This window comes from Leguminivora glycinivorella, chromosome 11 (genome assembly GCF_023078275.1).
Source record: "Leguminivora glycinivorella isolate SPB_JAAS2020 chromosome 11, LegGlyc_1.1, whole genome shotgun sequence".
Classification (NCBI taxonomy): Eukaryota; Metazoa; Arthropoda; class Insecta; order Lepidoptera; family Tortricidae; genus Leguminivora; species Leguminivora glycinivorella.
In genome coordinates this window covers 7,006,218-7,022,560 of record NC_062981.1, presented here as the reverse complement: position 1 = coordinate 7,022,560, position 16,343 = coordinate 7,006,218, and the positions used below count along the sequence as shown (strand labels likewise).

The 16,343-nt window shown below is 38.4% G+C and overlaps 1 protein-coding gene across 1 annotated transcript; it reads right to left on the bottom strand.

Moving 5' to 3' along the window:
* Nucleotides 1-2,852: 2,852 nt before the first annotated feature.
* On the bottom strand, nucleotides 2,853-11,576 carry LOC125231128 (protein enabled homolog). The gene is made up of 2 exons (XM_048136485.1): nucleotides 11,227-11,576; nucleotides 2,853-4,457 (listed from the first exon to the last, which is right to left on the bottom strand). Exons 1-2 carry the CDS (start codon nucleotides 11,558-11,560, stop codon nucleotides 3,442-3,444), a joined length of 1,350 nt encoding a protein of 449 aa, XP_047992442.1. The 5' UTR covers nucleotides 11,561-11,576; the 3' UTR covers nucleotides 2,853-3,441.
* Between the last annotated feature and the right edge of the window lie 4,767 nt (nucleotides 11,577-16,343).

Sequence of the window (16,343 nt, the reverse complement as noted above, 5' to 3'; positions counted from 1 at the left end):
AACAAAACATGTGGCCCAGGTAAGCTTGAACAGACCAGTCTCCACAAACAGCACCCGTTCACGAGTATGACGCGTATCTCAGCCATCGCCTCCCTCAACCTCCATTCGGGAAGGTGGCGACCCGATCAACACGCCACCGTAAGCAAAGACTTTTAAGCGAGCATGACATGTTCAAGCTAACAGCAAATTGACAAAAGAAAAATCGACACAGTGAAACACGACATTAAGCTTGTAGGTGACATTAAAGAGGGCAACAATGCCTAGTATAGCTATACATAACTAATTACATGCTCAACGTGACTTAGAGATGTAAAGGTCTCTAAGGGTCAGTGTACTATCATACTTTAAATAAATTTTATATAACTACGCTATATAATGAAAACAAAATTCTTAGAGGTGTATAAGGTCTCTAAGCGTCCTACTAACATAACTAATGATACAATACAATCACATGAGAAAAATTACGCTGTGTCATTTTTACTGGATACTAGTACGGTTGTATTACAAACTTCTGCTACCATAATCAAGCTACTGGCTTAAAGGCATTTTTATCATTTATAAAATCATTTACCGTATAGTAAGCTTTACCTAGCAAACAGCGCTTAACATGTGACTTAAATTTGCCGAGTGGCAAGTTCACTACATCAATGGGGATTTTGTTATAAAAACGTGTACAGTTCCCAACGAAAGACGTACTAACCTTACGGAGACGGTGGAAGGGCACGGCAAGTTTATGTTTGTTTCTAGTGTTATAGTTATGGATATCACTGTTAAGCTTGTATTCATGGATGTTTTTCCTAGCATACATAATATTCTCAAGTATGTACTGAGAGGCAACGGTAAGAATGTTCACCTCTTTGAATTTCTCTCTTAGGGAAGCTCGAGCGCCCAGTCCATATATGGAACGTACAGCTCGCTTTTGCAGCACAAATATCGTCTGAATATCTGCGGCTTTACCCCATAACAGAATTCCATACGACATAACACTATGGAAGTAACCAAAGTATACCAGCCTGGCCGTCTCTACGTTTGTTAGCTGTCTGATTCTCCTTACTGCGTAGGCAGCTGAACTAAGTTTGTTAGCTAAAGTAGCAATATGTGCGTGCCATTGCAGTTTTGAGTCTAAAGTGACTCCCAGGAAAACAGTTTGGTCTTCAAACTCCAGCGTATCACCTTTTATTTGGATTTTGCTGTTATTTATCTGCTTGACGTTAGGTAACGCAAACTTGATGCATTTGGTTTTCTTGGCGTTCAAAAGTAGATTGTTTGCCGTAAACCAGTTACCTATAGTTGATAGGGCATCATTAATACTGTCGAAGCTATTTTCCTTCCTGTCCACTTTGAATATAAGAGAAGTGTCATCCGCAAATAACACTATATCATGTCTGCCTTTAACAAGAGTGGGTAGGTCATTAATATATACTAAAAAGAGGAAGGGACCAAGAATTGAACCTTGAGGCACTCCGAGGGCTACCGGGGACCCCGCCGAATGAGTTCCATTAATAACTACTCTCTGAGTCCTATCCGACAGATATGATGAGACTAAGTCGAGGGCACCGGCTTTTATCCCGTAGTGGCTTAATTTTCGTTTTAAATTTTCGTGATCTACGCAATCAAATGCCTTGGACAGATCACAGAAAATTCCAACAGCATCTTGAGCTTTTTCCCAAGCGTCAAAGATGTGCTTTAGGAGTACCGCACCAGCGTCAGTGGTTGATCGACCTTTGGTAAAACCAAATTGATTGCTATCAAGCAGTTTATTTCTGTTGAAATGCGACAGCAGTTGATTTAAAATAAGTTTCTCAAACACTTTGCTTAATGCAGGTAGTATTGAAATCGGCCTAAAGTTCGTAGGATCTGTCTTCGTTCCTGATTTAAACAACGGGATAATTTTGCTATGTTTCATAATATCTGGAAAAGTGCCAACATCAATGCATCTGTTGAAAATCTCAGCTAAATATGGTGCAATAGATTCAATAATGGAATGCAAAACTTTGACTGACAGGCCCCATAGATCTTCAGTTTTCTTTAAATTCAGTGATCTAAAAGTCTTAAGAACTATGTTCGGAGTGATATACGAAAATTTGAAGAATTCTGTACATTCCGCTACATTTCTCTTCAAAATTTCTTCAGCGACATCTGGCGACGAATTAAGAGACTTTGTTGTTTCTACCGGTATATTCGAGAAAAACTGCTCAAAATGATCTGCCACTTCACGGTCGGAACTTACTAAAGCGTCACCAATTCGTAGCTTGTAGTGCGGATCCTTCATTTTACGTTTCCCAGTTTCATTGCCGATCACCTGCCAGGCAGTTTTAACCTTATCACTAGAATTTAGGATCTTTTTAGACAAGTGATTAGCTTTCGCGGCGACACACATCATCTTAAAAGATTTTGAAAAATTCCGAACATGCTCCAGAAATTCCGGCCTTTTATCAGTGGCTTTTAAATCGTATAAGTCGTAGAGTTGGCGTCTTGTCTTATGAATATCCGGCGTAGCCCAGTCGCTAAATTTAGTCTTGGTCCTGCTTTTTACTTTCTTTTTAGTGAAACAGACATCAAATTCATTTTTAATGCAGTTAAATAAATCAGAACTCAAACAATTGGGGTTTTCTTGCGTACATGAAAGACAACATAATCGTTTGGTAACATTACGATTAAATAAATCTAGGAGCCTTTGAGAGATTGGCCTACATAAAGTATCTTGCGGAATTTCTTCTGTTTTCTCATTGAAAGAAGCTTTTAGACCACAGTGATCAGAACTTAGGTTGTTAATAACAGATTTACTAATCGCATCCTTGTTACTAAAAATGTTATCTATACATGTAGCACTGGTTGCTGTGATCCGAGTGGGTTCGCAGAATAAGTTAACCAAGTTAAAGGATTTGAAGGTGTTTAATAACCTTCCACATAATGGCGAATGTTCAAGTATGTTGACATTAAAATCGCCACACACAATTATACTTTTTTGGGTTCTAAAAACACTACTAAGTACGTCATCTATTACTGATTCAAATACATTATAGTCCGCCGAAGGGGGCCTGTACACGCATATAATGATAAATTGGTCCATCTCAACACAAGAAAGTTCAATATGGCGTTCTACAGACATGTCAACAATGTCTCTGCGCTCTTTACTTTTTAAGTTATGCTTAACCATTATTAATGACCCGCCACGGTTACTAGATTTCCTAAAAAAAGAACTAATTATACTATGATTCTTAAAATTAAACATAAATTCATGTTCTTTAAGCCAGTGCTCAGTAATACAGAGTATGTCAATATTCGACGACTGCAAATACAAATCAATTTCAAGTTCCTTACAAGTGAATCCTTGGATATTTTGGTGAACCAGGTTCAATAAATTGGTTTTACCTATCATACTAGCATCGCAGTGATCAATAAAAATGGAGCCGGCTGGTGCACTCGTTGTCGGAGCTGTTAGTTTAAATTCAAATCACCAGACGGCTTCATCTCGAAACCCTCGCTACCGGGGCATGAAAAATTAAACCGTTTCATATTATTATTAAACGCCGTGCTAGCCACGTCGGGGCCTTTAATGTTATACGCTAACAGGTCAGCACATTCTACTAAACATCTCCTCGGTAGGTAGGTTTTCTTATAAGGCATAACAAACTCATCTATAAATTTATTCGTATCAAAATACGAAATCGTACTACTGTACAACGCCAAATTATATAATAAAGAGTTGTAGTGAAACACCCTCTTGTTGACTTTGCTAGACATTCTGTACGGGAGCGCACAAATAATGATCTTCGCAACCTCTTCTCGGTCGACCTTCGACAGAGTAGCGGATAGTTTTAAAATATCTCGCTTAGTACAGTCGACACTGTTCCCTATGAAAACTACGAGCGTGGAGTCGCAGTCAAACTCGCCTGCAGAGATACATTCGATCAGTCGATCGACGGTGGCCCCCGGGTGACAGTCGTTGATGACTCGGTGGTGGAGGCGCTCCGCCAGCAGCGCGCCCAGGCCGACGCCCGCCTCGTCACTGTACAGCACGGTGCGGGCGGCGCGCGGGCGCGGGCGCGGCGGCGGTGCCGGGGCAGTGGCGGGCGCACGGCAGGGTGCGGCGCCCGGCGGCGGCGGCGGCGCAGTGGCGGGCGGCGACGGAGAGGGCTCGACGTAGGTCAGCAGCGCCAGAGCCAGCTTGGCGAGGCTCGGCGGCGAGGGAGCCGACTCGACGGCGCGCGGCGGCGGCGGCGGGGCCGGCTCCGCGAGGCGCGACCGTGACGGCGGCGAGGCCGCGGTGCGGACGGCGGGCTCGGGGTCGCGGCGCGGCTCGGACGCGAGGGAGAGGCGCTTGGCGAACAGGGCGCGCAGGGAGGGTGTCCCCGGCGCGGCCAACGCGGCACGCAGCGCGGGCGACTCCGGCTCGACGGGGCGCGTCGTAGGCCGCGGTGACTCCATGCGCAGCGGGTACCCGCTGCCCGGCACTAGAACATCATTCATAAAAGCTATGTATTCCTGCAATGCTTTACTTGAGAGTTCCTCTTTATTATTGAGGTCTTTTAACTTTAGTTCTAATTTTCTTATTTCATTAGTACACCGGTCAAATCTTACATGAAAATCGGCTAAAAAAACAAAGTGTGATGTAAAGCTGGATTTTTGGTATGTTATTTGGAGTCCTTGGCGGAATGTAAGACTATGTTTTGCAAGCAAAAAAAAAGTGTGCTAACTTCGTAATTTAAAAAAAAAAAGTAAAAAAATCGGACTTTTTTTGGTTTTTATTTTTTTATTAAAAAACTATGCATTTTTTGTCAAAAGTTGCTGTATAATGTTGAAAGCGCATTAAATTTCAAACAGTTTGACATCTTTTTTATCAATGTCCGTCAAATAGTTTTCGAGATATGAAGCGTCAAAAAAGGTTAATTTTTGACGCATTTATAAAATGTAGCGTTTTGCCAATATTTTTGGACAAATATCTGCAAAATACTTCATGATATGATATATATTGCAATACAACATTGTATAAATTTATTTTGCTTTAGTTTTAGTGCAAATAAAAGTCAGTAAGAAGAATAGTTACTTTGGTAAACAAAAAAAAAATCTATAAATGGAGAAGCCAAGAGTCTGGTAGATTGGTTAAGGTATTAGTTTACGCTAAAAGTTTTAGGTTGAAAGTGTTATCTATTCGATCTTACTTTCTTTGATATCCGTTTATCTGATAAAATTGTCTAAGCTAACTTTGCATCGATTTGACTATTACTAATGAAGAAATAAAATACAGTAAAATTTTGAAGTTTAGTAAATTAATTTAATTTAATTAATTTATTATATCAGACAACAAAGGGCCCATAATGGTTAGTACTTATACATTATTGGATATTTTAAAAACTACCTGTTAGTATAACATAAACAAAAAGTCGACACAATAATATACGGCGCGCTCTGCGCGTACGCCAGCCAGCATACGCACGTAGTTTGTTCTGCTCTTGATTTTTAATTATTGTAAGTGGTAATTAAGTGCTTTAAGAAGTTGAGTCTAGTGTAATAGAGTTAATAACTATAGTAACTATTCAATAGTGATAAAAGAAATACATTTGTGCAGTGTAAAAATAGTGTAAATCAACATTTAAATAGTTAACTTTTTGCTCAAACAACCTACCAGTTTGACCACACAGTTAGTGACAGTGTTTACCGAGAACGTCGTAAGAGACACGATCTGCATGGCGCTTACGACCTTTTCCGCCCTACCGGTGTGTGACTGATAACGCTGCTCCGCGGCCGTGTGATCAATAGTGAACTGAAACTCTATAGTGTTAAAGTCTTATGTCCTGTATGCCCGCCATCTAGTCTCTGTTTGTTTCGATTTTGCAATAAGACGGTAAAGTTAAATTCAACATGAATTGCTCTAAATGCACCCAGGGGTTTACATCCAATGATTTAATAAAATGTACAGGTTGCGATGCATGCCTTCATTTAAGATGCGCTGGACTGACGGAGCAGGAATTCAGGAAAATCCTGCCTATGAATCTAAAAAAATGGAAATGTCCGGACTGCAAAAACACAAAGAAAGGTGCGTCAGCGTCCAATAGTCCTAGAGCTCCGCTGCTTCTGAATGAAAATTCAGACAACAACGCGGATAATTTGCCTTCTATTGTAAGCATAGACACGGAGGCGTTAATAAAAAATATGAACGACAAATTCGATCAGCTTACTCGTGACATGGATTGCCTGAGGACGAGCTTCAACCAAAAGTTTGATGGATTAGCTGGTCAGATCGATAGTTGGGCATCCAAATTCTCTCAGCTAGATGAAACCATCCAGAGTATGCAGAACGATATTGCCGTGATATCCGGGAATAATACCGAAATACGTACAGAGCTGTCGGACCTGCGTTCGGAAACTGTCAAGCTGCGCTCGGATAACCAGAAGCTGCGCGAGAGTGTAAACGAGTGTCAATATAAAATGTCACTATCCGAACAACGAGCTAAAGAAAACAACATCGAAATTCAATGCCTTCCCGAGCACAGTGGCGAAAACCTGATGACCACTGTCATGCAGCTAGGAAGTGTGGTTTCATGCCCTATTCAAGAAAATGACATAGTATCGTGCACGCGAGTAGGCAAGGTTAACCGGGATTCACAGAGACCGAGGTCAGTTATCGTGAAGTTACCGTCTCGTCTTATGCGTGACAAGCTTTTGGCGGCCTGTATGAAATATAATAAAGCAAATCCATCTGAAAAGATTAACTCATATCTTCTTGGCATGGCCGGCAACTGTCAACAAGTCTACGTCGTCGAGCATCTCTCGGCCTACAACCGGGCGCTGCAGGCGAAGGCCCGAGCAGTCAAGAGAGATAAGGGATACAAGTACCTATGGACGCGAGATGGACGAGTATTATTAAGGAAGGACGAGTCATCGCCTGTTGTTTGGATAAAAAACTTAGAAGTATTATCATCGCTTAGCGAGTAGTCTGTAATATATCTTAGTGATAAGATTAGTTATAAATAGTTAAAAAAAAACCTTCCCTTTGTGTTCCTTTTTCCTTCTGTTTCTGTTTTAACTTTAAATCAAAATGTCTAATATTACAATTTATTATCAAAATACTAGGAGCATTCGAGGCAAATTAAATGAGTTGTACTTGTCATCCCTGAGTTGTAATTATGATGTTATAGTATTGACCGAAACTTGGCTGAACGAGAGTGTATTTGACGCGGAAATTCTCAATGATAATTATATTATCTATCGCAGAGATCGTAGCAGTAGTGGCAGCTCAAAGCAAGATGGTGGAGGCGTATTGATAGCGGTCTCAAAGAATCTAAACTCAACGCGAAAATATGAACTTGAAAGCACTAATGAGGACATCTGGGTTCAGGTTTCTTATCGGGAAAACAAATTAAATGTATGTGCAGTTTATCTACCTCCTCCAATATCGTGTGAGAAACTAAAAGCTCATCTAGATATGATTAGTGACGCAATGGTACAAGTCGAACCAGGTCCGACGGTGGTTCTCGGAGACTTCAATACTGGTAATATTGGATGGATTCCCATTATGAATTGCAACGAGTCATCTAAAACACAATTACATGCATGTTCAAGCGGTATAAGTAGCATTTTAACTGACTTCATGTCTCTTAACGATTTTCACCAATACAACGTTATTAAAAACGCAGACGACAAATATCTCGACTTAGTATTAAGCTCTAATGAACTTACGAAAGTAGAATTGGCTTTACCAATTTCTAGAGTGGATTCCTATCACCCCCCTTTGCAGATAACTTTAAATTTTTCTGTTGTTCCTTTTCTAAGAAAATTAAATATTTCAAAACTTAACTTTTTTAAAGCGGACTACGAGAAAATAAATTCTGATTTGAATAACATTGACTGGGATGCCACGTTATTACATTTAACTGATGTGAATGAAATGACGACTGTCTTTTATAAGAAATTGCAAGATATTATTGATACGCATGTACCTGTGACGAAACCAGTAAGTAACAATCGGTATCCTGTGTGGTACACAAAAAATCTTATTACTTTAATTAAAGAGAAAGATAAGTTGCGTAATAAATGGAAACGATTTAAAAATCCCATTGACGAATTGGACTTCAAAAATGCGAGAGTACGTTGTCATAAACAAATAGAAATATGCCATAGGAATTACATGACTTCTATAGAATCCTCTATATCTTCTAACAACATGAAGGTATTTTGGTCCTTCATCAAATCAAAGCGTAAAAATGAAGGGACGATACCGAGTAAGATGCAGTTTGAAGGGTCAACGTTATCATCGCCAGATTTAATATGTGATGCTTTTGCAAAATATTTTTCATCTGTGTACACTGTTGATAAAACTGATAATCCTGTTAATATTACTGACAGGACCCAATCAGACGCAAATTGTGATTGTACAAATAATAGTTTAAGCTCTTTGTCACTCACCCGTGACTGTATTGAATCGTCTCTTAAAAAGATCGACAAGAAAAAGGGACCAGGTCCTGACAAATTACCAGCATTTTTTGTAGGAAATTGTGCTAAAGGTCTATCATATCCACTATCCATTATTTACAATTATTCTATTTTAAGTGGCGTTTTTCCATCAGTATGGAAACATGCCAATGTAATACCTATTCCTAAAAGTGGAGATAAATCAAATATTCAAAATTACAGACCAATTTCATTATTATCTATTCTTGGTAAAGTTTTTGAGTCCTTAGTTAATTCTGTCTTAACCAGCCATATAAAGCCCGTCATTGTTCCCGAACAACATGGCTTTCGTAAAAATATGTCCACGGTCACAAATTTAGCAGTGCATGTCTCTTTTCTAGCGGAAAATATAGACAAGGGCTTACAAATCGATGCTGTTTACACGGACATAAGTAAAGCTTTCGACCGGGTAGACCATGGTTTGCTAATAAACAAATTGTGTAACTTTGGAATACATGGTAAATTGCTGGATTGGTTCTCGTCTTATCTTACATCCCGATCTCAGAAAGTTGTTATATGTGGACATGAATCTGAAAGTATTAAAGCTTCGTCGGGTGTACCACAGGGGTCACACTTAGGTCCTACATTATTTTTAATCTTTTTAAATGATCTTTCTAAGGAAATTCATCATTCGTCATTCTCATTTTTTGCAGACGACTTAAAGATAAGCAAAGTAGTCAACAACTCATCTGACTCGCAACTGCTACAGGAAGATTTAAATCGTATAACAAACTGGTCATATAGCAACAAGCTGCCTCTGAATATAGCCAAATGCAAGCACATTACATTTACGAAAAAACGATTGCCTTTGAAAACATCGTACGCCATAGACAATACACCATTGGAAGAAGTTGCGTTTATCAGAGATCTTGGGGTGACTTTAGACAAGGAATTATCATTTAACTCGCATCTTGACAATATAATAAAAAAAGCTAATCAACTGCTAGGGTTTATTTGGAGAAATTGCAAGAAATTCAAAAACATCGCGGCCTTGAAGACGGTGTATTCAGCGCTAGTGCGCAGTCTGTTGGATTACTGTTCTAACATATGGAATCCATTTTACAAATGTCACGTTGAGCGAATCGAACGAATACAAAAGAGATTCCTATTTTTTCTCACTGTTCATCAGGGGAAATTGCGTTCACTTAACTCATATCGTAAACGGTTAAAGTTTTTTAAAATGATTTCTCTTGAGGACCGCCGTTGGATTTCTGACCAGACGTTGCTACACAAAATAGTCTCAGGAACGCTAGATTGCCCAGAACTTCTGGAAAAAATATATTGGACAGTTCCGCGACAGCATTCTCGGCCAGCTAATTTTCGACCTTTCTTATGTAAAACTTATCGAACAAATGTTGGTTGTCACAGTTTAATACCTAGAATTTGTAGAGAGCATAACATATTGTACAAACAAAATAATACTGACATGTTGAAAATGACACATAATCAGTTAAAAACATATTTACATACACTTAAGACTAAACCGTAAGGCGTAACATACATAATTATATATACGTAAAATACATATTAAAACTTTTTGAAATTAATTACATATTATTATAACTATTTCTACCTCCTTGCTAACTTGATTACTCATAGTATCAGTATTTAAAGTTGTACCTACCTACTTAGTTAATTTAGATGTATACTTCCATTTCAACTTAGTTCCTACTTAGGATTAAGAAAAATTTTGAAACATGCATGTCGTGTTTGCCTGTAATTGGGTGAATACTCGAGCAAGTTTATCTTAAACCAATTTTAATGTATAAGTATAATTGTATTACACCTGTTGGTAAACCTAAATAAATAAATAAAAAAAAAAATAAAAAACGGAATGGCACACTTTTGGTCTTAAATGAAAGCTAGTGAAATTTCCTACATTTTTATTTTACAATGTATGTACTAGCCTGAGTTGTTTTGCTGATATCTGTCTCAAAATATTAGCAAAATGAATATTTTCATAGAAAGGGGAAAAATGTTTTTTTTTGACGCTTCATATCTCAAAAAATATTTGACGGACATTGATACAAAAGATGTCAAACTGTTTGGAATTTAATGCGCTTTCAACATTACACAGCAACTTTTGACCAAAAATGCATAGTTTTTTAATAAAACGGCAAATACCAAAAAAAGTCTGATTTTTTTACTTTTTTTTTTAAATTACGAAGTTAGCACACCATTTTTTTGCTTGCAAAATATAGTCCTACATTACCCCAAGGACCCCAAATAACATACCAAAAATGCAGCTTTACATCACACTTTGTTTTTTTATTTCTCTTTTTGACCAGTGTATAGAGCGATGATTCAACTCTTCGACTGTCTGGTCCAATTGATGCTGACAAATTAAAAGTTCATCACTTAAGGCCAAATTACTTAACTTGGAGTGAAATTTCTTGAATACTAAATTATGGCGTTTCAGTAAAAGTTTTGATTTCCTTATGAATCTACTTAATTTTAGATATTTTTTGATTTTGTTGGATCCCTTCATACTAATTTTATTAACCTCATTGGCGGGACATTTTACAGGACTTGTTAAACTTTCTACTATTGGGGAACACACTAAATTATGGCGTTTCAGTAAAAGTTTTGATTTCCTTATGAATCTACTTAATTTTAGATATTTTTTGATTTTGTTGGATCCCTTCATACTAATTTTATTAACCTCATTGGCGGGACATTTTACAGGACTTGTTAAACTTTCTACTATTGGGGAACACACTGTTTCATTATGAACAAAATCTAACTCAAGACTATTAAGTTCTGCAAAAATACTTAAATTGTTATCCGTCGGTCTGGCCTGGCCCGAGCAATACTTGCAAGTCATTTTTGCTTCTGACTCCTCCAGCTGCTGTTCCAGGTCCTGGATGCGTTGCAGTGCCTGCTCGTGTATCTCCTGACATTGCTTGAATCTGTCAACGATGGCCTGTAATTCATCTCGCTGCCCCTGCATATCTTCGAATTCGACATCTTGAGTTGCAAGCTGGGCTTTGAGACTTGTATTTGTTCGAACAACAGACTCAATTTCCTGCTCACATTCTTCCTGTTCTTGAAGAAGTTTTGTGTTCAACTCATTGGCCGTTTTGAGCTCTCTCTGTAGTTGTTGCATTTTGGCTAGTAGGACGTCCCTGTGTGTTGTCATTTTAGTGGTTGTTGCTGGAAGCATATTTATATGTGAGATATATGAACAAAGAAATGTAATAATATGTAATGCTTCTAACAAAATATGGTGACTAAAAAGAAATAAACTATAGTATTTGCAGGTTTTATTTACTATATAAGAAAATCATTGAATAGCCTTTAAAATTCACTATTTTACAAGTTAAATGATTACCAATGGGTATGATTATGCTGTTTTAAAGTGATCCACAATGGTATTAGTATGTAATTCAAATGTTAAAAACCTACTATGTTTCAATCAAGTTTCTCCTCTTAAAACATGTAAAGTAACCACAAAAGGAAGTATGGCAATGAGTAATTCTTTGCAATATGGGCTAATAAACTAAATACTAGGCTTATAGATAATGAAAACAATACTCATCTGTAAAAATCTTCGGCGAAATACAGTATAATTTTAAATCTGGAACGTTAGGCCGTTGACAGTTGCCTTGTCCTCTGTCGTCGATATTTTGCTTCTTGCGTTTGACGTAATGTTAAAATAACATTTGAGCACTTTAATTACGACGTGAACTTTCTGATTATCACTAAAACTATGTTATTATTACAGTAAAATAATTAATTTAACATTTTTAAATACGTCGAGCTAATTTGACGTTTGCTCCCGGCGGTGTTGCCAGGTACTTTCACGAATGGCAAAGCTAGTGAAACGCCTAGTTTGTTTCATAGGTATGACCAAGTGTCCCTCTCTTGCTAGGAGAGGGATAAGATAGCACTTTAGTGTCAAAAACCAATTGTTAGTGTGCTGTCCTCCTTTGATATATTATATCAAAAGGAGGAATTCTGTAATAAATAAAACAACTATTTCTCCGTACGGCATTATCCGACCTCACACACTTGGTGCCATGTTGACAGCAACTGAGTGTTGCCAGCACACCGCCATTTATTGGAATACCACAGTTAGTAAACTTAGATGATGAAATTGATGAACTAGCTCTGCAGAATGCCCCACAAACATTGTGCCGCGGTAGGCGGGGCCGGGTTATAAAATTGTACCATTTGCTAATGGTGGTCAGTCGGTGATAAAAATGGCGTTCCGGCAAACTTGTTAAACTTATTATTACACTGCCCAACAATTACGTAGCAGTATCATAATGCCCGGGCAATGTGATAAAAAATGGCGTTCAGGCAAACTTGTTAAACTTATTATCAATTTGCCCAATGGTCACGTAGCATTATCATAATGACCGGGCAATGTAATAAAAAATGGCGTCTAGACAATGATTAATCACTTTGCCCAATATGGCTAGGCATTATTCGTAATGCCTGGGCATTATACATAATGCCCTTATTAATCACTTGGTCCATAACAGATACATATCTTTCTGGTCAGGTTTTAGTTTGACGCCATTCAGTGCCCAGTGGTCTGCTGGTCTGTCAATCCAGTCAATGTTTTAGGACCATATCTCGCAATTCGTTTTATGTTGACTCTTATTGCAATTGCGCGATCAATCAAAAACCTCTTAAATTCTAATTTTCGCCACAATCTACCAAACTTATGACAACGGTGTCCAAAAAAACTTAGTAATAGGTAAGTATTTAGTAGTAATTAGGGATGTACCGACTAGTCGCCGACTAGTCGGGAAAGCCGACTATCCGACCATATTTGTAGTCGGCGATTAGTCGGCGACTAGTCGGCAAAAAAGGCCAATTAGTCGGCACTTGATAAGTGATAGAAAAACAGTAGGTAACAAGGTACAAAAATAAAATAAGGGGTGATTTATGGTCGTATTATGTACGTATTCTAAATTTCCTACAATGAACAGCTATAAAGAATGCACATCGGTCTTTGGAAAGAGACAATTAACGTCACATCAGCAAGATACACGTCACATAAGAAAGAGACAACGCTCTACGAAGCCGAAAAACCGATGTGCACACATTATTGACGGGTACTGTACCTAAGACTATGGGTCTCATAGGTAAGACCACTATTTATTTTAAGCAAAAAAAATGGAAAATGTGTCTAATTATTCTCATAGACCTTTGAACATGAAAAAAAAAATGAAAACGCGAAAGAACCAAAAATGTCATTAAAAAATTCTGGTGAATTTAGTCGAAAATTATGTTCTGGCCGACTAGCCGACTAGTCGGCCGACTAATCGGCCACCCAAACGCCGACTAGTCGGTAGTCGGCCTAGTCGGCAAAATCACTAGTCGGTACATCCCTAGTAGTAATCAAAGATGTCATATACACCATAGATCAAATATACCTACTTAGCGAGTCAAATGAACTCGGTAAAATCCACTGAGTTGTCCGTCTTTACTCGCAGCTTGCAGCTTTCGGGCGTCAATTTTTGTAAGTTGAAGTCAACAAAAACATAACAAATGCCTCGTTATGTGATATTTAAATGCAACAACACAAAAATTATGAACACCCAAGGGCCTGAGACATATTTATAATCACAGGCAAGTAACAACTTCAATACAAAATTTGACACGCTAAGCCCCTATACAAATAGATGAACTTGAGTTCTGTGGTAGTAAATAAATATAGAGAATATTGTATACAATGTATAAGGTACAGCTGTTAAGACGAGTCATACATAGGTATATTATACATACCTCTCAAACTGCTGGAAATCGTTTTCCCGATCCTTGTTAAATCACTTAGTTCCATGACTTATTCACATAACACTCCCGCACAACACAAAGCTATGAGATGATACATAACACTTTCTATCTCGAGTTTTTTTTTCACTTTTGCGTGCAAAATTAGGTCTTACCGCACCACTAGCACAGTATAATAAAGAGTACTATCGTAGAGTAAGGCCACTCCCGCTCCCCGCTGAAAACGCCGCCCACCCGGGCCATTTTATTCAAAGTTGTCCACCCCGAAAAAAGTTGATATGAAAATGAAACCGATAGAAATTTATTAAAAGCTATTTTTATAGATTCTTTAATAAATAAATTTATATAAAATATAGAAGGTTCACTTGACTTTTAAGTAATTAATGAAAAAAATATGTTTTTGTTGAGTTGAGGGGAAGCGAGTGTTCCGTTCCGCAACCAAATTTAAGAGCGCTTTCAAAAAATCTGCTTGCTCGCATTTCGGCGCCGGCGGCGCTGGCGTGCGCCTGTGTGCAGACGCACACTATAACCAGAAGCATAACGATTGTAGCCTGCGGTACAGACATAGCGTGCGATCCTCTTCGAACCAATCTTACGTGCGGCTAGAGCGAAAGGGATAGCATTCATGGTCGGTACCGCCACGCCGTCAGTAGCGTAGCGGACTAACCATTATTGATACTTGCGTAAAAATACCACCATATATATATTACATATTTGCATACATGATTTCGTGCATCAATACTTGACCTTTTAGTTTAATTATTAAACTTATCACAGTTTTTAGGGTTCCGTAGTCAACTAGGAACCCTTATAGTTTCGCCATGTCTGTCTGTCCGTCCGTCCGTCCGTCCGCGGATAATCTCAGTAACCGTAAGCACTAGAAAGCTGAAATTTGGTACCAATATGTATATCAATCACGCCAACAAACTGCAAAAATAAAAAATGGAAAAAAATATTTTATTAGGGAACCCCCCCTACATGTAAAGTGGGGGGGATGATTTTTTTTTTTTCATTCCATCCCCAACGTGTGATATATTGTTGGATAGGTATTTAAAAATGAATAGGGGTTTACTAAAATCGTTTTTTGATAATATTAATATTTTCGGGACTAATCGCTCTTAGGAAATAAAAGTGCGTCCCCCCCTCCCCTCTAACTTTTGAACCATATGTTTAAAAAAATATGAAAAAAATCACAAAAGTAGAACTTTATAAAGACTTTCTAGGAAAATTGATTTGAACTTGATAGGTTCAGTAGTTTTTGAGAAAAATACGGGAAACTACGGAACCCTACACTGAGCGTGGCCCGACACGCTCTTGGCCAGTCCAAGGCGGTTTTTTTTTCTTAAAAATTATCTTTTAAAACGTGTGTAGCCTTGGAAGAAATAAATTAAAAAACTTTTATAATATACTAAATTGTGTATATAATATTGTCTTCTGTCACCGCGATAGTTACTTTTTTTTTTTTTTTTTTTTTTTTTTTTTTTTTTTTTTTTAGCCTATTTGAGTGCCACTGCTGGGCAAAGGCCTCTCCCCTGGCTCTCCATGACTCCCTGTTCTCTATTTCCTCCGGCCAGTTCTTCAGAAAGGCGTCAAGATCGTTTCGCCATCTTTGCCTGGGCCTGCCCGGCCCTCGCTTCTTCGTCGGCATCCACTTGGTGGCTATGTTAGCCCACCTATCCGAATGCATGCGATAGACGTGGCCGGCCCAGTCCCATTTAAGCCTGGCGGTTTTTTTGCCAACATCAGCAATGCGAGTTTTGGAGCGCAGCGTAGTGTTTCGGACTCGATCGGTCCTTTTGACACCTAGAATACTGCGCTCCATAGCGCGTTGGCAAACCTTCAGTTTGGACTTCTGAATCTCTGTGAGTGACCATGTTTGGGCGCCGTAGGTTAGGACAGGCAGAATACACATGTCGACGAGTTTTCGCTTGAGTGACAGTGGAAGGTTTCCCTTCATAAGCTCCTTCATGGACCAGTAGCTCTTCCAAGCGATAGTTACTCATGAAATAAATTTATGGAATCAGATTATATCGCGTATAATGAATATAATCCGTTTTCTTAGTTTTATTTCATTTTATATATGGTATGTTTTCTAGGTACATAAGTATAATGGAACTAAGATCGGTTTTCTTTAATTTTAAGTA